The sequence below is a fragment of the Zootermopsis nevadensis genome, unplaced genomic scaffold (genome assembly GCF_977971745.1).
Source record: "Zootermopsis nevadensis isolate Lab colony 2312 unplaced genomic scaffold, Znev_1.0 Znev_ptg000022l, whole genome shotgun sequence".
NCBI classification, from domain to species: Eukaryota; Metazoa; Arthropoda; class Insecta; order Blattodea; family Termopsidae; genus Zootermopsis; species Zootermopsis nevadensis.
The window spans coordinates 9,607,910-9,632,460 of record NW_028259154.1 but is presented as its reverse complement, the minus strand read 5'-3'; the positions used below and the strand labels follow the sequence as shown (position 1 = coordinate 9,632,460).

General features: G+C 36.4%; 1 protein-coding gene across 1 annotated transcript in view; it reads right to left on the bottom strand.

Annotated features, from left to right (window-relative positions):
- The window catches only part of LOC110832692 (opioid-binding protein/cell adhesion molecule), a 33,980-nt gene that overhangs the window by 9,020 nt on the left and 409 nt on the right, over positions 1 to 24,551 (bottom strand). The window contains exons 2-11 of the mRNA XM_087354123.1: positions 22,095 to 22,120; positions 13,381 to 13,569; positions 12,305 to 12,523; positions 10,938 to 11,059; positions 9,923 to 10,076; positions 8,827 to 9,096; positions 7,664 to 7,791; positions 6,190 to 6,361; positions 3,742 to 3,786; positions 2,695 to 2,788 (exon numbers count right to left, since the gene is read on the bottom strand). Of these exons, the coding sequence (XP_087210249.1) occupies positions 2,706 to 2,788; positions 3,742 to 3,786; positions 6,190 to 6,361; positions 7,664 to 7,791; positions 8,827 to 9,096; positions 9,923 to 10,076; positions 10,938 to 11,059; positions 12,305 to 12,523; positions 13,381 to 13,569; positions 22,095 to 22,120 (1,408 nt within the window). The 3' untranslated portion in view covers positions 2,695 to 2,705. The remainder of the gene's footprint in view (positions 1 to 2,694; positions 2,789 to 3,741; positions 3,787 to 6,189; positions 6,362 to 7,663; positions 7,792 to 8,826; positions 9,097 to 9,922; positions 10,077 to 10,937; positions 11,060 to 12,304; positions 12,524 to 13,380; positions 13,570 to 22,094; positions 22,121 to 24,551) is intronic.

Below are 24,551 nucleotides of genomic sequence, written 5' to 3'. Positions count from 1 at the left end.
TGTCCCACTTAACGTGAAACCCACCATGATAGCATGTCATAGCAGCAGTTACTAAACTACCAAGAAATGAGTTACTCACAATCCAGAACATAGCCTTCACATGATAGTACATGGTTATGACTTATGCGGGACTCAGTATTTATTTGATACTATAAACTGTAATGTTTTAAATATTAATTATTTATAAACAGAATTATTATTTCACTTAACACAACATGCATACATGCATGAATTCTGTTAATACATTCCAAAAATTTCAGATTATTAGGTTGCTCAACATTCAACCTATAAAATTGAATGCATTTACGCTTGTCCTTTATGACACACTTAACAAACCAAAGTCTGGAGAACAGAAAATGGTCATTAACATGCAAAATTAGTGGGATATGAACAGAAACACTGCATCTTGCCATATACTATATAATGATAGGAATGCAACAACAAACTACATGACATGGTGTTGGAATGTTAGTGTACTCCAAACACTACACATTTTCAATCTTGATAAACAAAAATGGGATAAATGCCTGTGTACTTTATTTCTTGAAACACTGAATATAAATCATATATCCCATTCTGTCACTGTACCCATCTCCCCTAATTAGTTTGTAATTCCTGCAGTCAAAAACATTGCATGCAAGACATAAGGTTTTACTCACCGGAATAACGTCCCAGTAATAGACATGCTTTAAAAGACAGAAGAATAAAGCATGCTATATTATATCACAGATGTAAGCACGTTCAATGCAAAGGAAAGACATTCCAAAATACATATATAATGTATGGCATACCAAATGACATTTTAAAAAACATCAGTGAAAATATTATGTAATCTGACTGCAGTGTTACATTCAATACAACAGATTAACCCTCTGTAGTAGTATTATGTCTAAATAATATCTAAGAACAAAGTATGTACCTCAAAGAAAACACAACACTGCTCCATTAAAAAGACGGACTGGTTAATTCTGTTTAAGGAAATAATCCCTCCTTAATCACAAAATCATACACAATCCATAAATATAATGCCAAGTTACCAACTGTTAAACAGGCAGTAGATTGAGAATCTGGGAGTTTGCATGCGTGTATTTGTTTGTTTGTTCTTTTTCTCATGTTTTACCCCCAAAATTATGGAGAAGATCCGAATTAAATTTGGCACTGGGGATCTATGATAAATTTATGAGTTGAATATGATATCATTTCATGTTGATTCCAGACCACACTTACAAGAAGTCCATAATGAACTCTCGGGTAGAACCTTAAATTAGGTTATGAACACATCATCTTTTCCCCCCTCCATTTCATTATTATGTATGAAGTGCACAGCGAGAATTCTGATCATGACTGTATGTGTCTATATGTTTGTTGTCTGTCTGTCCATCTGTCCAGTCTATTCAACCTAGGATCCACTGGACTAATCTGAATGACATCTGATGTGGAGATTTTACTATTCTGCAGGACCTCAAAATTGTTCTTTTGAATAACCTACAAGTGGTAGTAACAAAATGGTGGATAAGAAAAGTCATGAGGTAAACACTGAGATGCTGCGATCTGGGGGCCAAAGTAGGAACTATCAAACAAGGCAGATTTAATACCTTCAAATGTACACTGCAAAGAATGCGTAAGGACATTGTATGTATTCTGGTACAGAATACACTTTCTGAGTTGTTCATTAGTCATACTATCATTCAATGCTATGCAGTATAAACTACTGACAGGAAAGTTAAATATATCACAAATAAATATAGAAATGAGAAGGAAAAGAGAAGAAACTATTATCATGGCACATGATCTTCCTTCTCTACATCATATTTATTCAGCCAGTCTATAAATCTCCCCCAGTCAGAAAACAAAATAAATCACAATGTTTACAAGCTAATGGACCTTATCCTGGCCCAAATCAAACCTTCAAAACATGTTTCTGCAAGAAGCATTTTAATATTACCCTGCCATCTACATCTAAGTCCCCCAATTTTGCATTATCTTAGAGGTTTTCTTACCAAAAATTTGCATGTAATTCTTGTTTCCCCCCACAAATGTTGCATGTCCTGTCCAGCCCACTCTTCTAGTTTTAATCGTCATAACAAGATGAAGGTAAATGCAAGAGTAAATCTGTCCCCTCCATAAGCACCATTCCATGAAATCATAGAGGGCATTGAAGAATAAAGGTGATTGACTTTTGTTATGTTGTACAATGTGGACTCGCAAAAGGACATTTTAGAGAATTTTACTACCTCCATTACCAGGACCAATCAACTTCTGTAAGACAACATGGCTCAAAATCCCAGAAGGCTCTCACCTTCATAACACCTGCTTAAGAACCTGAAATGTCAGTAACTCTCCATGAGTACTTAACTTCAGCAGTAGGTTGGTATGAGTGGGCAGCTTCATCTCATGCTTTGTCCACTTTACCAGCAAAAGTCTTGCATTGACCTGGAATCGAACCCCACTCATCCAGCACACTGCCAGCCACTTTACTAACCGAGTTATCCCATTTTATAACAAAACTGACTTAAAAGTACAAACTGTGAAGCTCCTCTTTGTCTATTTTATAAGTTTCCCCATTGTTTATTCTCTCCTGGGTCCAACAGGATAATGAAATAAACTGTATGCAATATTTACTGTAACTTTTATGAATGTGAGACTCATCACTGAAAGGTGTTTCAACAACTGAAATGCAGTCATTAAACTTACCTCGAAACTCACTACAAGAAAAAAGCACTGAGACTGATGATTGTTAGTACAGCTGTTATCCTAGGCCTTGTACTGTCACTATTCATTTGTCCCTCTGAAAACAAAACAGAAATACTTTCCTTACACTTTTGCAATAACTTGCTGAAACTGAAAGTAGCCAACGACATAACTTTTTATCTGTACAATACAAAAACCCGGAAAATCAGAAATGATCTCTGTGCACAACGTTTCTTCAAACAATTGTTTATCTTATTTCCGTACGTGACATAACAAGTCCGATCAAAAGGAACTTTCTTAGCACAGTGCTGTCTTCATTGTCCGAGCTGTATTATCTGTATTTATTTTTCTGCTTGGTGCTACAGCCCAGTTCAGACCAGTGCCTCATCCATTATAAGAGATTTCTACATCATATTATGTCTTAAGGATTTAACAAACCTCTACATGAGAGGAGGCACTGGCTCAAAGTTGGCTCAAACACAGAAGAAGTAAAGCAAGGGGTTGCGGTGGAAGTGGTGGTACAACCGGAAAGCATACAAGTTCCTCTTTTGGAGCAAACAATATAAAGTAATGATCTGTCTCTAACCAGGGGAAAGTTTGAAAATGTGGTTGGGCATTTTTAAAAGTGTTGAAAAGTTTTACACAGATATGAGTATTAAGAAATGAGTATTGAAACCAGACACAATTATTTATTCCCTGTATACAAAAATTAAATACTAATATCAGAATTTCAGATTTAGAAGGTGCAAGTGAAGACATAAAATTAATTTAAGCAAATACTGTTTAAGGTGACAGAGTCTGAAACAAATCAAAGAACATGCATCAACCTGGCAATCTTCCACGTAGCACATTATTTTCATTCTACATCAATAAGGTAAAGGAAATTTAAACCCCCAACTGATGGGCTGCCAGCTGAACTTACTACAGGATTAAAAATTAGCAGTATGGTACAGCAAGCATGGCCAGCTGGATCACATGTAAGCCATGACACAAAGTCAGTGAAGTCTTAACATCTTATTTTGTATACAAACTGCAATCTGGACAACATACCTTCCAATTTACTAGTTTCAGCAGTCACCTCATGGCTTTCATTCTCTAAAGCAAATAATAACAAAGCAAATTAATAACAAAGCATAATGGCATTCTAGAAACAAAATAATGTAAGTACATATTAAAAAGTACTGGAGGATAATGAAACAAATATTGCCTCTAATTTATTACAATAAGGACCAGAAATGCACCACACAATATATCTGACATCATAAAAATCACTTGTTTTGATTAGAGTGCGAAAGAAAAATTTCAGACATAAATTTACCATTTTTGATGAATTCTGTATAAACATCCTAATCTTTACACATTTATCTCCCTTTCAAGAATAATACCAACATGGAATCCACGTACCCTGTGGCATGGAAAAACTAGAACTATTCATCGCAGTCTTTGAACCAACAAGACCTTTGAAATGCGTCTTTCAATAAGATATTTTTTAGGAAAATGCAAATATGAATATGGTGACCCTGAAAATTGTTTGCAATGACAACAGTAGTTGACATCATTCTTAACTTACAAAAATATATCCTGATAACATTGTTATAACACATAAACTGGCAGTAAGTGTGACACAAAAACATAAAGAAACAAAATCCTTTAAAGTTTCAAAATTTACCAAACAAATGCCAAGTGCCTTTAGTATTTATTGTTATATAAAAAAAAGATGAGGCATATTTAGTGTGCTGTGTAAAAACACATATTTTTTCCAATTATAAGATGTTTCTTACCAGTAACAGCTACAGTCCAATTCAGAATATAAACTATAAGAAAATGTATATGGTGTTGGACCAATACTTTAATAAAATAGTTGGGAAACAAATAAATGTGTTTATATAAGGATAATTCTAATAAAAACACAACTCGACTTTGGCATACAAATTTTTCCTGTGTCTATCTTCTACAACTCATGCATATGGGTATGGCTGGTATGAAGATGAACAAAGATACACATATAGTTACAAAATCAGTGGTGCAACAAAAAAAACATATTTTCTGACAATGCCATCATGGGAAGATATGTACTGAAAAAGGCGGCAGAAATAATATGACTTACTTGAATCATAAAGTAATGCAGTTATTTTGCAGCAAAGAACTCTCTGTATTCAACATTGTTTTTCTTCTAAACTACATCTATCATCCTGTATATTAAAATAAAGCCATTACATTTCAGGGGCTGTCTAGAGGACCCAACAAAGTAGTTCTTTCATCACCTGAAGATGGGGCCAGAGCCAGCCCTTGAAATATTGTGACTTCATTTTAATACACAAAACAACATATTTAGTCCAGTAAAAACTATATTTAATTATAATACACCGTCATCAGAACCTATTACAATTAATTTGTAAATTTCTGAATTACTCTCAAACATCTATAAACACACACAACTACAAGCCACTTTTAACAATGACAATCAACACATAAAATGGCAGTACAATGGTGCAGCAATATATCACAGTAACAGTGCATGAATAGAATATACTTCCCCAGTCTGTTCAACAGATTTTGTTTTCAGTCAATCAAACTGTATACAATTCCAAATTAAAGTTTATGACAGCACCGCAAATGAAAATGTACAACATAAATCAAATACGCCACAAACATACTCATGCTGCCAATAAAATACACTTCTTACTGCCCCCCCCCCCCCCCAAATATAAAACTGGTAAGATTAAAAACAATCAATCACTGATTCTGGGGAAAACCTCCCCATATTCTAGGTACCACTAATGACTAATTTCCATTAGTTTATAATAAAAGAAAACATTGTTTTAGTTCCTAAGACTGAAAACATTTAAGAAGTAATACAATTTATCTCTTTGCCTTCAACATAATTTGTCAGAAATGGCAACTTTTTATCTGTTTCATGCTTGCTGTGGATACACACGAACAAAACTGGAGAGTAATAACTTTTCAACTTGGAGATGTGTTCTACACAATGACAGATGACTGTGACATATTATTATCATTATCATCATTGTCATTGTCATCATCATTGGCATAGACAACATGCAATCAACAATGATTTTCTTTACAGCCTTTCCCCAGAAACTGATATGATTCAGCCATTAACTTCAAATCTTAGGAGGAAGAAGACGAAAAGAATTTTACTTCTTCCAAAACTTGTGGATTGGTTTTAATTTAATTTGTCTCAAATTTTGGTTTTTGTACCAGAAATAAAAGATTTTCTATAAAGTACACTTCTTATACAGGGCCAGATTAGACCAAGGGACAGATTGCTTTTGAATATGTCATCATGTGGCAAAAATCTTGATTTACAATTTACTGCAATATGAAGAAAAATAACATGTGATTATAGACATAATGTGGTAAGGCTTTATTACAAAACGTTTATAAAGCTCATATGAATCAGCAAAAATTAGCATTTTAAAAAGAGGTACCATATCTGCTCAGTCTAGAAAACAGAGTACATTGGTTAATACTTACTTATGGTAAATGAATGTGCCTTTGCCTGATTTGTCCAGCCATAAAAGTTCCTTGCTCGAAGAGTCACCAAGAAGTCTCCTGCTGGAAGATCCTTTAACTGATACTTTAGTTTATAAATATTGCCTTCTGCATCCAGCACAGGTGTTGCAATAACCTGCCACTTCCCACTTTCCTGCAAATAAATGTCAAATATCATAAGATTGGAATTCTTTTACATAGAAACACAATTTATTTTATATAACCTCAAGTTGTCATTCTGCCTTTATAATGTCACAGAACTATATAAAGAATGTCACAGCGAATGAGACAATAGACTATAATAATTTTTACACTTCTGAATGCATCTAAACTTCATGACTGTGGCAGATTGGGTTAAGACCACTTGATACCCATACAATGAATAAGGACATAGCTGTTTTGGATATGGTGGTAAAGAGCAATATCTCTGCCCCTGCTAGGAATTGAACCCCAGTCATTAACCCAATAGCAAGTCCCTTAATACAGCAATTCTAGTAAATTCAAAATGTGGGTAGGAAAGAAAGGTTCTTTAAAAATAGGTGTTAACGGAATATTAACAGAAAAATTATGACACAGGACAAATTCATCTGCTTTAATAAAATTTAAAGTTATTTTACAAAACAATGTTATAAAAATATGTCTGCATTCCATCTTTCAGATGTGATTTAGAAGAGAATTTCATATGTCATGCTTAGTAATCACACTAGCTTGCTCGCCCTCCCACCCTCATAACCACTACCTTGACTCCTCTCCCTGCATCTTACATTTTGTGCATCATTCCAATCTCCTGTTATATTTCTATATCTGAATGTAACTATAACAGAAATAAGAGACATGAGCAGTTTCCACTGTTTCAAGAACTACAGGAAGCTTACTACAGCAAAACCAACACAATATGGAGAACCAGAGTTTTTAGAGGAATTCTCATCCAAAAGGTTCCAATTTTAAGTTTCTGTAAGTTTTCCTACACGCATTGTTTGTTGGTTTGCTGCAATTCTCCCAAGTTATCACAAGTAGTCTAAAGTTTAAATTTCCAGACAGAGCTCTAAAATATATTTCCCACTGAGATCTCAAAATTGGAAAATGCTGTGATGGGGTTGGAGAATATGGGAGGAGAATAACAAGAACTATGAGGAGAGAGAGAGTTCAAAGAGGAAACTGAGGAGGAAGATGAGGTAAAGGGGTCAGTGGTCAAGATCACACCCCAGGCATGCTTTACCGCCAGGGAAAGGGTCCCCGGTATTCACTGAATAGGAAGCCGAGCGTGGTCCAGAGCCAGTCTGGACACAAGAGGCTAGAAGAAAAATCCTTTGCGATCATACACATCATCCAGTCTACAGTCAAAACAACATACTGATTGAGCTACCACAACTCTTATAAGGAAGTGAAGAAAAAATAAGTAACTTGCTTTGCTAGTAATATGATTCTCTTGTTGGCTCAAACAGCTGGTACTTACCTTTGTGTTCTTGTACTGTACTTTGTACTCAAGAATTGGAGAGTAGCTGATAATGTGCCACTCTACATCAAGGCTCCTGCCATCAACACCTACACTGGCACTGACCAATTCTGGTGTCATAGGTTTCCCTGAAAATTAAGGGAAACTTCAGAATAGTAGTGTACAGTATATACACACAAATGGACCCTTATCATGGCTCTTCTTCATTACCAAACACCAGCTCAATCATGGACAAATATATGATTACAGAAACAGTGACAATGATGTGTTAATCCTTGATCAAAATATGTCCCCTGTTTGCCACATTCTAGATGTGTGACAAATAAGAATCATTGGAATGAATCTCTTCATTGTTGTAGAAACAATTTCGGTGGCTGCTGAAATGTGTAGGTGTAACATAAGAGAGCTGAATATTCAAAATGATTGAAACGTCGCACATTCCGCAAGATATATAGTTCTGCATTTAAGCACATTATGGAAATTTAAAATAGTATGAAAGTGAAGCTCAACATATTTTATAACCCTAGCACTAACTGGGAGTGGCCACCTCCATATACCAACACCATTGACCCAGACGGAAAGTCCCCCCCCCCCCCCCCCCCCCAAATATAGAAACACATTTGATAAAAGACTGGGTTGGGTCCACAGATATTCCAAATTTTGTGATAAAGATAAAAATTCCTGACCCAACCAATGATATCACTGCTGCAGGCCTGTTTGGGAAAATTAATCAAAAACTACCACGAGATTCACTGATATACTAATGACACTATAGAATTGTTTACTGTTATTTAGCTGTGCATAATCTTGTATTTTACTTAGTATAGGTGACATATGACAACTAGTGTGTTTATGCTCAATCGTCTCATAATCAAAACTCTTGACAAATGACCTGTCTCACTAACAGTAATAGCAGACCAAGCAACACTACCCCTGAGAGCAGATTCAACCAAGTTTCCTGTGCAGCCAAAAGTAATAAAATATGACAGCTATTTCTTTAGGGCTACGTATCAGTAGGGCATATTGGTGCCTTTTAACACACACCAGTATCATGGAAATGAAACAAAGTGAAAAGTATGTTCCTAAATTGAAAGCAAAACAAAATATAAAATATGGATAAACTTCTGAAGTTTGTCAGTTTTATGAAAACTTCAAAAACATACCAGTGAGTTCAATTTCCTTAGAGCTGGTTGTTCCCTTGATATTGGTCGCAACGCATTTGTACTTGCCAAAGTCAGAAACCTGGGTTTTATGAATAACATAAAGATATTTGTTGCCATCTATCTTCACACGGTCTAACTCAGTTACAGACCCATTATCTTTCAACCAATAAACATTTGCTTTGGGCTCTGCATGTACAACACATTTCAATTCCGCATCATAATCTTTTCCTGATGCCACCAGTTCTTCACCAATATCAATTTCAGGAGCATCTGAAATGAGAACCACAACAAAAAATATATTACACTTCCTTGCACAGTAAGATCTTTGACAACAAGGAAATGTATATCAGAAGCCCTCAAAATTTTCTTTGACCCAAACATTAGTAAAACAGCAGTGGACTTTCCAAGTAACAATCCTCTATCTGTCTAAAACTGAACAGGATATAACAGTCTACAAATGTAATTATTACTACCATATATATATACACTTTATTTAAAATTTACAAATGAACATATCTATGTCACATTAAATTTAATGAGTCATAATACCTATACAGAGCTATTCAAAAAGATTGTCGGGGTCTTAAAAAATCACTACACGTAGTACAATTGAGGTAGGAATACCAATATTGTTTTATTGTGTAGCAAAACTCTCAAAGTTATTTTACATGAATTATAAATGCTCAATAAAATTTAAATAAAATTTATGCATGAAAGCATATTAAATTAGTTTTCAAAAATATCCATCTTCCAATAAACTGAAGTCTATAACTTGGATTTGCCTTTCCACTTCCAGGGGCACAGCAACTGAAACCAAACTCATTATCTTCTTCTTCTTCTTCTTCTTCTTCTTCAGTCACACCAATGAACACCCAAAGGGAACAAACGGGGCAAAAATACTGTTCAACATATATTATTCTGTCATCAAAAGGAAATGCAGAGTAACCACAATATTTCAGTGTAAATTCATTACACCATATTGTTAGAAGCTCAACTCTGAAGGGTGAATTCAAAAGTATGGAGGATAATGCTATGATGTGGTGCATCTAACTCAACAAAACTCTCTACATTAGCCATAGACTAATTCCATACTTACATGTAACATTAATATAAACTTCAGCCAAAACTTCTGGTCCTTGATTATTTTTGGCAATGCATTCATAAGTGCCAGAGTCAAACCTCTCTACAGAACTGAAAGTGATATTTTCACTAGTTGCAATGACAGTTGCGTCAGGTTTATTATACTTCGTCTGCAAACAGATCATGATATTATCAGTTTTGATGTATATTTTCTGAAATAACACATTAATAGTTTTTTTTCTAGAAAGAAATAAAGAGAATGTCAATTGAAAGGGGTTTAGCTAATTTCAATATTTAAAGAAATCTGATCTGGAAAAGACAGTACAAAAGCAGAATTGAAAGGGCTAAGTTTACTTTGTGTGTAAAACCTCACCACAAAATACAATTGAAATCCAATTTATTTTTTTCAAAGATGAAACACAGGGACAGACATTTATGACCTCATTCATCCACTTTACAGAGTTTGTTCATAAATAGTAGAGGCAAGCCATTAAGAGGCAGTTTATTTAACATATATTCTGAAAAAACCTTTCTTTTAAGGAAAAGCATTAGAGTCATTCACTAAGTTGCCACTTCATAATTCAGAACATAATTGGTGTATATGCTTTCGTTAGGAGTAAAAAAGAAGTTCCGACTGCTTTTAGATTAAAGTTGACAGAAACAAAGACATCCTAGAAACTCTTTTATAAATTATGGAATTCAAAACATTCTACAGCCATCTACCAGACAAAATGACAGTTAAATGAGCAAATATACAGAGAAATTTAACACATTCTGTAATGTGACTGACAGAAAACACGTTTAAGGAGATTCTGAACCAGAGCAAAAGAGGCATTTCTCACAGTCACAAAAATTTGATTTTGTAAGAAGGAAAAGGAAGAAAATCTGCTTTACATCAAGCAAAGTCTCAATGAAACTGGAGGTCTACGGCAAAGAAGTCAGTGTCTGGTGTTTAAAAAAAACAGACTGTCACTCTAGTATAAAACATTTTACAACAAACAAGGTTTCATTATGATATAAGGTTTACTAACCAACTTCTTCCATTTAATTTCTGGGCGGGGATATCCAGTAACACTGCACTTCAGTGTGACTGCAGAACCCTTATCTATCGTAAGTGTTCTGCTTGGTTGAATGTTGTTTATTGCTGCTGGAGCTGTAAACAGCATAATTAGTCTGCACTAAGACAAGTAAGTATTTTAATACATTTAATACACTAACTGAACATTTTCATTCAGGTGTCGGAACATTTACAGAATAAAGACCAAAACAGAATCAGACCTCACAAAACTGTAATGTTATATATTTCAATAAATTTGCCCTGAATGGCTTTGATGTTCATTTATTGCACATATATAATCACTGTAGTGACAGCTTATTGAGGGTAAATATACTACACTATAATATACACTATACTACACCACACTACACTATAACATACTAAATTACATGCAGCTACAACTGCAGAGGTTGCAGACCTAAGTAACAGTGTATACATTATTTCATACATTTATAAATTATTTTGCATTATATTTTGTTAAATTTGCACCATACTGAAAAATATTTAAAACAAACAATTATAGAATAATGTAGTTCATATTAATTGTATTGTGTGAAGCTCAAATCAAACCACCAGGTTTCTCATTGTGCAAAAAATTGTTACGTACTCATACAAAGTTAAAATATAGATCATCTTATAATCTATAACTTTTACATGAACATTTTTTTATTATGGTGTATACTTAATAAAATACAAGGAACATAATGTATAACCATGCATCTGTAGTGTATATTAACTTTGTAGCACACTTCTGTAGAGGTTAGATCCAGAGTAAGTAAACAAAAATCAATGATTAAAGCAAAATTTTAAAAAAACTCATTTGGAAAACATTCATTCGAAACTGGCGTGCACCATTGCAGAATTTGCATGAACGTGCTCAATGTAACAGCATGTAATTTTCAATTTATTAAATCAGGTACAAAATCATTTACCTGTGGCTGTGAGCAAGACTAAACCACCAATACAACAATAGTAATTTATACAAAAGACACATTCCAATTGTATTATATGCTCACTTAAAAGCTAGTATGTTTTTGTTTTCGCTTGTAGTCATAGGAAATATCCCGATGGGAGTAAAACATGGGGAAAACCTTGATGTAGTGTGGATAATATAAAATCTTCTCAGTAATGACTCTACATGCCAACTACTATATTTTACGAGTGATAGTACCATAAGGTAAATAGTAATGAAAATGGAATAAATTGACGCCTGGTATTTTTCACTGTTGTTCAAAGTTGAAAGAAATAGAAAATGGATGGAGACAAAGGTATGAAAGGAATAATGGAGAGGATTAAAGTAAATTTTATACTGCTACAGATACAAAGCCTTCATTTTCTTACCAAAAACATTCACTGTATGCATCACTTCCACTTTTGGAGTAGTGCTGAAAGTGCAATAATACTGTCCAGAGTCACTGGTATTGACATTCGTGACAATAAGAGAATTGTTGTGTCTGTGATATGTAATCCGAGGGTCCTTGGCCCCCTGATGGATTTTGTCTACATATAGAAGTGTACTCTCTTTCCTCCACATGACCGTAAACACATTCAGATCATCAGCTGTAACAACATAATGCATGAACAAGACCTTACAACTTAAATTCTAGAACACAATAAATATGTTTGTAAGGTATAAAACTATTACACACTGATGAGTTTCATAATTTGTATTTTTCACCAAACATTGTCATGATAATTAAACCACAACAGATGAGTTGGGCAACACACGACACATGTGGGTGGAAACTCAGAAATACATATAAAATTTTAAGAAGAATAGTTATTGGGTTATGGTTACTTAAAAGGCCTGAGTGCAGGTAGGAGGGTAACTAACTAGGGAAACGAGGCATGATTATATTCTTTATCAGGGGTTTTCAAACTTTCCCTTTTATCATGTTACCAACTTGCATGCTGCAAGATTAATGTAAGAGGACAGTTTGCTGCTATTGCAATAGATTCAGTTTCTAGCCTACTGCTCATTAATTTTCTTCAACAAACTCAGCCAATAGACAGTACGTTTGTTCCATTAATGTCTCAATATTGGGTTTAATTTTTGTTGTTTTAATTTTCATGCATTCCTTATCGGTAAGACAACCCCTAGTACACAATGTATTTATTTATCTAAAATCCATACAGTATTCTCCCACCTACACTTTGTATATCTCAACTCTCCCATGGGGGACCATCTATCTGAACAAAATTCTGACAGCCCTAACACTTGGCATCAAATCAAAACCTTGGCAGCTATATAACTATTAGCAACAATTTAAAACTAAGACAGCTACAAAAGTTATTGTCAGATAAACACACATCCCATCAAAACTCACACTGACAGTCAACATCAGTCAAAGTTCTGATAACTCTAATAGCATGACATCAACATTCTGAAACATTTAATTTTTAGCATACGGTCATACTCAGATTCACGGTCGCACAGGGCAGAGCCACAGTTCCGCCTGGATGCACCTCAAAGGTAAGAGGCTTGCTCTTCATTACAGGCGGCGATCCAGTGTAAGAGTCATCCTTCTCATCTTCATCATAATCCCCGTCATCATCGTTGGAATAATAGTAATCTGCATCTTCTTTACTGTCTGGTCTGCAGAGACCTGTAACAAGCCATAGAACACTGTTAGGGCTCATGGCTTTCTAACAATGACCTGTCACCTGTAGAGGTTATGAGACGTCAGTCATGCCATATTTCAAGGTACAAAAGATATTATTCCAACACTTGAAGGGCTGTGTAAAACCAAGGAAACCTTAGGCGGGACAGTTCTCTGGCCAAGTATCAAATCAGATATATAAAAAAAACCCAGCAGGTATTTTAACCACTACTCTGTGATGTTTGGCTGCTGACTTGTGTTCCTACAGTGCAGCAAGTATGGACCAAAATCCGAATTTCTGCTAGGAGGATATGATAATAGTTTTAATTTACAAGATTATATAATGTATGCACTACAATGCTTCGGAAAGTATTAAAGTTAATATCAAAACTACCGTCGAAGAAAATCGAGGTTATTAAAAGCTAAAGCACCATTTATATGGTATGACAGCCACACAAGTACAGTACGTTCTCAGTGCAAAGATCAATGAGTTAATTTTGCTTACGGATATAACAGCCGTTATCCTGAAAAGTATACTGACACTCCGTGAGCAGAATGCAGAGTTAGTAAATGTTATATCATAGGTACATATTGCGGTCTTCGGGTTGTTGCCAACATTGCCAGTTGCCACACATTGCCATGGAACGTATCGCGTCATAACCGGTGAGTTCTCAATCCGAGTTTTTAAAGCTGTGATAACATTAAATCCCATCGAGCTGTAGAACGCAGCTTGAAGCTACGTGAATTTCAATAAAAACTTCTGGCATGCACCTTATCCGTCACATCAGAACAGTTCAGAGTTCCTATGTTGGTCATTGGAATAAATAAGTTCGTCAAATTAAATCGTTCCGACGCAGTCACGCCCCTTGTAATTACACCAGACTACTTATAATTAATTCAGGTCGTATAAGGAAACACCCTTGTCAGTGGAAAACTTGCACAACTTTGTCCCTTGCAGAAACAATCCTGAAATAAACAGAGAGATGAAGAAATCGCCTCATACCACACCACGTTATTGGTAGAGAGAAACGCAAGGTTTCAACTGATACCTTGTGTTTGGCCCAGACTGCTTAAAATTAATTCGCGAGAGGGACTACTAAATTCATAAAAATGTACCAAACGTAATGAAATTTTCTGTACATTCCCGTGGAAAATATTTCAATAAAGAAATTATTATTAGATAACGGTACTATTTCTTGCTTATGTGCACGAGGTTGACACACGCGCAGCGATCTTCCTCCATTCGTGCGGTGACCAGAAGGTCACTGTCACTCCTCTTTGTTTACATCGGGATCTTTCTTGGACGAGACAGAATAGAAAAGCTTCCGTTCTGCAGTCTGAAATTGTTATCCTTGGGTTCCGTGTTGAAACTGGTGATCCTTTTAGCCGCACACAATAGGATAACACTCGGCCTATTATCGGCATAGGAGTTAATTAATTGGAAAAGTACAGCAAGGGGGAAAAGTTAATCTAGGGGTTCTCAACGTTTTGTACGCCTTGGTCCACATTCTCCCTTGCTTATCGACTCGTGGGCTTTAAGGTTGTAAAAGGATAATTTACTAAAATTCATAGTAATTATTCAAAATGCTACTAAATATATGCATATTATTCAGTTTTTCCTGTAACGAAACCAGTTATTAGGAAGATATCTGATATAGCGTTTGCTTAATTAATCTTCCAATATCGAATTTGATTAAGATATTTCCGATTCGCATGCATCCTTACGAAGTGTTTAGCTCTTGATTTGAAGTCCCTCATTTAGCTGAACACTTTCTGGCAGGGACACTAATCCAGATACTGCCTACATTAACACACGGGTTGAAACCCGCTGGTCCATACATTACCATACACTGCCACCAATGTCACAACGTGGTTACATAAGGATACAAATCAGGCGCTCTAAGGAATAAACTTCAAAAATTACAATAAATTAGGCCTATTCAAGGACAGTCTCATATAGACTGTGTATTCTGAGGTTGTTACTCTCCCTGAAGATTTAGGCAGTATGTTCCTCCGACACGCTGGTAACCACCGACCCAAACTTACACAGCATCACATTCCAGAATACCATAATCTACATAGTCACCGCCGTGTCTCAGAAACAATCACGTCACTGGACTGCGTATAACCACAGACCTCCTCACCAAGAATGTTATCCCACTAGAGAGACGAACCAAGTACCTCCTGAATACAACACTAAATCGTTCCCATTACACTATCGTCTGGTATCGTTTCAGGAAACTGTGCTGAACAAACGCCAAGAGGAAATGAATGTTTAAACACCTGGTAGCAAATTCAGAACCTCCCTGTAATGAATGACATCAGCTACCGATCATTAATTCAGCCTCTTGTTTCATTTGTTCGTTTGTACTTCGAGTGCACCAGGAAGCCTGAGTGATTTTTCCACCACACCCAAGAACTTTCCAGCCCTCGCCGATTCGTGCCGGGTGTAGAAGACTGCTCTTTATGACCCTCGCGTCTATTCTTACCTCCCGTGTTGTCCTATCGTTACCCAGTGGCTGTCAGGCGCTACGCCATTCTTATTTGTACGCCATTAACGAACTGGGTCACGCTGTGCAGTACAGAACGTCGGGAAAAGAGGAAAAATACCTGGATATGACATTTTTAAAAATCACGCAATCCTGTGAGGAGATATAAAAGGGTGGATTCATAATGGGAACTGGAACACCGAGATCGCATCGTCTATGCCAGTGGTATTTAACCTGGGGTACGTGAAATTTAAAAAAAAAAATATATTATTTTATGATAAACACTGAATAATCAATTATGTAATTCATTTAATTTATTTTAGATGTAGTTTATATACTATGTGTAACTTGAATTATACACCAACAACTTTGGGGGTACAAAGTTGAAGAGAAATTATAATTGGGGGTACGCGAATGAAAAAGGTTGAATACCACTGGTCTATGCCATACGTTGTTCAACGGGTTAATGCAACAGGAGTGGAAAATTTTACCGCATTTTTATCAACGCTTTGAGATTCTGCATATGGGCACCTGACTGACCTAATTTTCATTTATTTCAGAACAAATCTGTTGTTACGAAAGTATGTAATAAACAGCAATGCTTGAGTTTTGGACCGCAGAAACCCGACAGTCCCCTGGATAGAGAACTCGGACTTTCGGACCTACTGCATCCACCATCAGGGCAATTTCTAAGACTTACAGGGCAACGTTCCGGAAGACAGTCATCTCCATACTCACTGCCGTGAGAACCTGATATTTCAAGCAGATAGCATTATTTCCTCGGGGTGAAGAGGACAGACTAAAAGCTAACCACTTTCTTCTGTCTAGTGCCAAGGTTAAGAGAGCGTGGAGCTATAACTCCACTTCCCCATGGCACAACAGAGACGTTATGACCATTACATCTTTCCATCTATGCCTAGAGCAACCAAGTGGTTTATTTCTCTCAAATTCGAAGTCATAATTTTACCAACCGTTGCTCCACCCCACTTCCTTTCAATCACCACAACATCACTGGTACGTGAGGTGTTTTTACCTTGGCGGTACTAATGCAATTCTCTCCGTGTCAAACACTACTCAGACAATGTAATGATAATGCTCGCTGTGGATACGGTTGGCATGCTTGCTTCCGGGGCTCCAGCTGTTTCAGGCGTAACTGTATTACAGTACTGTCATCAGGAGTAAGGTGGGATCCGCCCACGAAGTGCTTCCTCACTGATTAAGCCTTTAAAACCCAGCGGTAACACATGGTTTTATAATGAACATCTATGCATTTTGTCAACAGAATTATTTTATGGGTTTCATACGATTCGCAGAGAAAATAGTTAATTTCTTAAACAGGACAACTAACTAGTCTTGCCTAACTGTACATCGTTTTTCTTCTGACTACACTTTTTCATCCTTCTACTGTCTCCACCTGATCTTCTCACCATCCTACTTTACCAGGACAAGCTGGTAATGCCTGCGAACCCTCACAGCCGCAAATTTATAACCCCCTTCCAATTCCTCTTTTGTGTCACTCATTCGGCTTCAAACTATTAACTTTCCCAAAGGCGTTTCCTCGTTGCAACTGCCCCCATAGGGCCAGCACGTCCAAGACTAAACAAACTTAAACCCTTCATGACTGCGTTCAAATCATATGGGCTTATTTCCGTTTCCATGTCCAAAGGTGGCGACTGACTTGTAACATTTGCCTGTAATGTAACGTGTTACAAATCGAGCATTACGCAAGTGAAGACAGCGAAAGGAGCCGCTCGATGCGAGCCGCTCACGCTCGCGGGCGCTCCAACGTGTTGTCGGTTTTTTCGCGAATCCCTTTGAGTGTTACATTACAAGTCAGTCAGTCAGTCGAGCGGCGTCGTAACGAGCATTCACGAGTTCTTTAGATAACAGTAGCGTATTAAATGAAACAAAGATAACACAACCTCCATGTCTGACATATTGAATGAAATGAATGGAGCACACACGAGCACAGTCGAGCCGAGCGTTCAAAACGAGCATTCGATGCGCCTCACCAGTTGTGGTGTAATGTAACATGCTTGCCGCGAATGTTACATTACGAGTAAATGTTACAAGTCAGTCGCCACCTTAATGATGATGTCGGTACGGAAATGTTCATTTTCCGTTATGTACGACCACAGTGAGAAGCATTCCTGCAGAAACGTCGATTCACATTTAGCAATAGTAAAATTCATAATCCATATTTTCTCAAATGTAAGACGCACCTCGTTTTATTATAGCGAGTGTTTAACAGCCTTTGTGACCACATCTCTTATTCTAGTCGCCACCTTGTCCTGTCCATCCATTCCTCGTTTAAAACATTTAAAACAATTTATCGTGTTTCAAGATCACCTTTTCCACGACCTCTCCTGTCCTCTTCGCTAATTTTTTCGTGTATTATCAGTTTTATATCTGAAAGGTGAATCATCTGTTTTCGGTGCTAAGTTTAAAAAACTGGATATTGACTTAAGGGTGCACGAGACGGGAAAAAAACTCATCCCACGATGTGACAATTGTCTCAATCTCTACGTCAGATACGTAAAAACTTATTTATAGGTTGTACGTTGGCGTTAATCACTCCACGATAAGTCGCGTACTGACCGCCCCCAGCAGGGAACAGATCGAACCAAATATCATCTGGATAGGTCAGGAAAGAGACACGGTCTGAAGCCAGCAGCATCAGAACTTGCTGTAGCCCATATAAAACCTTGATAGCTACAATTATTTCAATGGAGATAAAAAAAACAACGAAGACCAATGGAATGCAGAAAGCCATTAACGAACGATTAACCCTGATTAAGTTATACGATCAATACAACATCTGTCAAGTTCAAGTGTACAGAGGTCGACGACTTCAAGACACAACTGATAAAGAGAAAGAAAAATTAGAAGCTAAAAACGTCTGTCATAAACTAATACGCACACACGCAAAATATTTACAAAGTCCACAGAAGATCCTCCTTTAAGAGATTATGTTATTCACTTGGTCAAGGAAGTTCCTGATTTTATTAAACCTGAAAGGGTTAGCTACTGCTTTTATGAAAACTAGTCACTGAACCGACTATAACGAATCTATAAATGTTCACAACCACATTTTCTCGGATATATCTTAATATTACCGCACCAAAGTAGTTTAGTACATGTGTGAGCCTACCCTCTCCCCCAAGACAGAGAACCGGGCAGGGAAATCGGATGTAATGACAGAATTCTTGCATTTTCGTTGACCATCCACGAAAAATTCTGGGCATATTATTTAAAACGGGATATGACAGCTTACTTACAAATACCTCCCGATTCGACGTTCTGATATTACACCTACCATTCAACGGTACTTAACGGTGTTACATGCGGATGAGAAGTCGGAAGCTGTGGTTCAGTGAGACCTAAGTGTTAGACCGAAGAGAGATAAATACATGCAAATTTATCTAAAACATAGCAGAATACGGCCAATTACGGTGTCATCATTTAGACGGAAAATGTGATGGTCTTTATTATGGTATCATCCTGGTACTCGCCTGTAGAGTCTCTGTAAAACTACAAAAATCTGACGAAAATATTTGGTATCAATGTAAACTGGAATCGGGTAAAATCACAAATGATTTAGCTCGCTCAATTTCCATTTGGCCCCTATATTTATATACGTCGTGTAAAAATATGTTAAAAAGAAACGAGTTACTTCATTCAAACGCACATACATACAGCAAGAAGTCAGTTGGCTAATTATACAAAGCCAAGCAACAGAAAATCAAGTAGGTATCTGAAACTGAATGTCAAAAACTTATGAAACAAACTGTACTAGAAATTAACCATTAACATCTCGCCATCCCCTCAAATGAAAGACAAACATTGAGTGTTTGTGTTGGTTACAAACACAGAGGAAGTGGTAATTTCACAAAACACGAAAGAGGCATCTATTTGATGCAATTACTTTTATGGGTTTAAATAATTAAACCTTACAAACTGTAATCATTATGAAGCTAGAGATGAAAGGGCTGCATATGAAGGAAATGATCCTCTATGGTAACAATTCACGTACGCTAAATGAATGGGAAATTAAGAAAACATCTTGAGGTAAATGTTTCTAAGTATTTAAGTATCTAGAAGCAACAACAATAACAAACAGAAAAAGGTTCCTAATGAAAGCAGAATAAATTAAAGGAAATGCTTGCTGTTTTTCGGTTAAATACCCCTTATCATTAAGTCTGTTTTATAAAACTGTAAGAGAACAAGACGTATTTTGCGGGAAGAACAAGGCTAAAGCTTTTAAAAGCAAAGTGCTTAGGAAAATATTTAGACTTAAAATGAAGAAAGAGTGCAATTTGACAGCGCCACATGCAGGTAGTTGCTTATCAACCCGGAGGCCCGGGTTCGCGCCAAGGGCAGTGCATGTGGAATTTATAAACCTACACGGTACAGAACATTGCTTCTTTGTTATATTCTGTTACTTAACTACGCCTTACCAAGTATTCCGTACATGTAGTGGCGAACGAAGATTATAAATTGTTTTATGGTGGTATTTTCTTTACGCTACAAGTAAAAGAATCCATTATCTGTTATCTTAAGTTGCAAATAAAAGAATACCTTAATGCGTGTGTCATTGGAACATTCTTGTGCAGTGAAGCAATGTTTGTCTGTCTGTCCACATGTCGATTCCAACCTTGACCGACGAACTACGCAAAAGGCTGCAGTAAACTAAGGACATCTCGTCTCCCTCATTTCCTGTCCTATACACACGAAGGATCTTCCGTGCGAAACGCAAATGTCTGTAGCCAGTAATGTAAACAGATAAGCTACGCGTTCGCGCAGGACACTCTATGCTTTTTCTCGGCCTTTGCAACGGTAAAATGGATTCAAGTATCACCGTATTAAAACGGGTAATTAAGTTATGCCATAAAAATTCCGAAGTATTTTGAGTAAATTATAAAAAAATATATTTTCTTCAACTACAATTTCATAATGAGATGAAATTATCCTAGGAACCAAAGCTGTGAAACGTCTGCTATCTTCCTTGTAACGGAGTTGAGATTTGATATTCTCACGGGTGTTGGTCTTCCGTGCTAAAAATTATAGCAGTAGGCTTATGTTCCTCCGAAACGTCCATATCCACCTACAACTACACACAACATTACTACCCAGAAAACCAATATGGACACTCATGACCGGGTTCCTTACATGCACATTCCAACACGTTAGTGAAATTTTCCTTAGCTTTGTTTACGAAGAAGCCTGTCAATTTTAGTGCCAATGGGAGTTGATTAATGCACTATGAATTTAATTACAGAAAGCGACACTTCCAGCAGTTTAAAAACTGGTATATTTTATGTTCATACGTATATAAATATCTGAGAATGACTTTTTCTTTACTGAAGTCCGAAACATACATTTAGCCTTTCGCCTGATTTCTGGCGGATCTGCAATTAAAAGTTGCCCCTACTACTTAGGCAAGACTGTCTGATCTTCTATCTGCGTCTACTACTACCAAATTTCGTGAAATTTTATACTGAGAGCTTTTACTAAAATTTGTCTACACTTCAAATTTTAGTTAAAATCGGATAATAAAGAACACTACATAAATATTAATCGAAAAAACATTCAAAACCTTCAGAAAAGAAAAAAAATGTTGTGTCTATTAAACTTTTTCCGTAAGATACTCGAGATAATTAAACAAAACGGAATTTTATGCTGTGTTATCTCTTAACTAGAGAATCGTTGAAGGGCGTTTGATCGAATTCTTTACTGGAAGTACTTGTTCGTCCGTTCTGACTGTCTGCAGTGTTTTCAAGCAGCATCACAACTTGAAAATCTACAGGCGATAACACGGCGACAAAGCAATAATTGTTACGCTACGCATCCATTTCATAACTTGTTAATCCAATGGTGGCTGTTGAATGTTGCCGAATTCAATTTACTTAGCGTGTCTTATCGTTCAGACAGAAATATTCTAAAAAATGAACTTCTAAAAACCACTTCAAAGTCAATTAGAATTTGTAACAAGAGTTTCTGTTACAGGCCTATAATAACAGAAATAATCATAGACGTCCTTACCCTTCAAAGCCCCAGAGCCCAGAACACTGCCAAGAATGTCGGATGCTCAAATGCTTCTCGTTTCACAAACAACAGACAAACTGATTCATACGGTGAAGGTCAACGAGTTGTGTCATATGCAGATTACTAAGCATTCAATTCGTTCCGGCATTCGCCTACATTGAAACAATTGAGTGTGCAATAGCGTTGCACTTACGAAGTAATGATATTCAAGTCTTCAGACATTTGTATTGTCTTCTAACGCCACATCAATTGAAGGGTCCAGCGCAAAAAGGACGTGATTGAACCTTTGAAAAAAGTGTTCAAAAAAATCAAGTAAAGTTTTATTTTACTCTTCATTTCGTGTAGAATTTACTGAAAATTTTCTTTTTGTTGGAGTAACAAACTTTTATTCACAATGTGTTTAAAAAAATACCGTGTAAAATATGTTTAAAACTCTATCGAGTCATCGTCCATGTCACTTTCTGACAGTGCATCACATTTAATTAAATGTATACAAAATCGTCTTAAGGTACCCACAAGACAAGAGAGTTGGCGCACGTCTGGAACTGACGGCGAAATTAAAATTCCCAGCCCCTGTCGAGAATCAAACCCCGGTGTTTATTCCGTAGTCATTTCACTGTCTGAACTACCTTTACTCAATCATCGCTTACGATCTTACCATATTTTTCAAGCAATTGCCATAAAAACAGTATTTGATATAGCGTCGTTTATTTATTAAAAACATTAACGCCACATATCCTTACCAACATTTACTTATAACACCGTTTTGCAACAGTGTTTACATTCAGTACCGCCTTTAAAGATCTGTATCAATTATAGGCCAGCATTAATAATAGCCGAATATTAAACCCATAGTCACCGGTTTTGAAAACCCACTACATCATCCACTGTACGTGGATGGCGTACTGAAACCATCTGCACAGACAAGACGTATTTTTCCATGTAGTTGCATTTCTCTTACGTGCGACAAATACGCTACTGTAACGCCGTGACGTATAGGCAACTTCTTCACTCGGAGTGTGTGACAAGAAAACAAAATTGCACGGCGAATAGGCTGCAACTCGTAACAATCGTCCTTCCTGCGTTAATTCAGACATACACTGACTTGTAAAAAAATATGTATTTTCTGGCCAGCTAACTCGTAATGCCTCTTTGCTAATACAGAGGATATATGATATTTTAATGCGACAGGGTGTGGAATTGTACGGACAAGTCGGAGAGAATCACTGAGAAGTTCAATCTGAATACGAACTAGTTACATAAATGGAGCCCCGCCTCCTGCAAGAAAGACATGATCGACAAATTTGTCCCTTTAAATTCCAATGGTAACTATATGCACCACCTGCTTCAACAATCAATAATTCTGCATTCAGCCCACAGAGAGTATTTATGGGTTTAGTGGAGTGACTATTGGCTTCTCAAAAAGAAAATTGTATCACGTTCTTTTTTTTTAAATAATGGAGATATACCATAAGATCCAGATGTGTGACGGTTGGATCCCTTCAAATACTTGCATCTCACTTTATATTTTTTTTAGGAAATGGTCAGTAGACTATAAATGGAGCTCGCTTTAATACAGAACAGTAAAATAAAATGGGAAAAAATTGTGAATGCATCTCTTCTGAAATTTTAGAGGCTCAACCTCTTTTAAAACAATTTCCGTCGGCTGAATTTCTAACGTTTAAAATTTCATGTAAGGCTGAGAAACTTAAAAAAAAATTAAATCACATCCAAAAGTCAGACTTAACTAATGAATTCTGGCACAGAAAATTAAAGTTGTCTCTTCTAACAGCAGATCTCTGACAAAATTAATGACGACCAGTGTCAGACATCGCTTTAAAAGGGAGCAGTTTAAAACCGCCCTACACAACGAATGCATTTAATTAATTCATTTAATTAAAATATTTCACACAATATTACACTTCCTACACAGCCGACTACCGAAGCATCGTACAGACCCACAATGGGCTTCGTATTTTCCATTGTACCGTTTCTTTCACCTGGTGCAATCCCTAATTTTAATACGTACAGCAATAACGATCAGAACCAAGCTGCGTGGTTTTTAGATCTAACACATTTCTATTTTAAAGAATTATACCCTAATTTTGGCAATGGAAACATTTTTACAAAGACCTCAATTTTGTTTCTGATCCACGTTCCTATAATAAGTACAAAAAATAAACAACACTTTTTTTATTAAACTTCGTACATACGTCACATAATTGGGGAAGAACCCGTTTATAATCTACATCAACATGGCCACCATGGGAACATTTGTGGTGTAGGCTAATTCAGTGTTATTCAATGTAGGATCGTAAAACATTAAATAGTGATGAATGATCAAAATATTAAATCTTGATCGTAAATGTGATGTAGAATCTACATTATTTTGGTCAATTGTTAACTTATAATTCCGACTGGTTTGTATGTAGTCAGAAGCGTTCGAATTGAGTT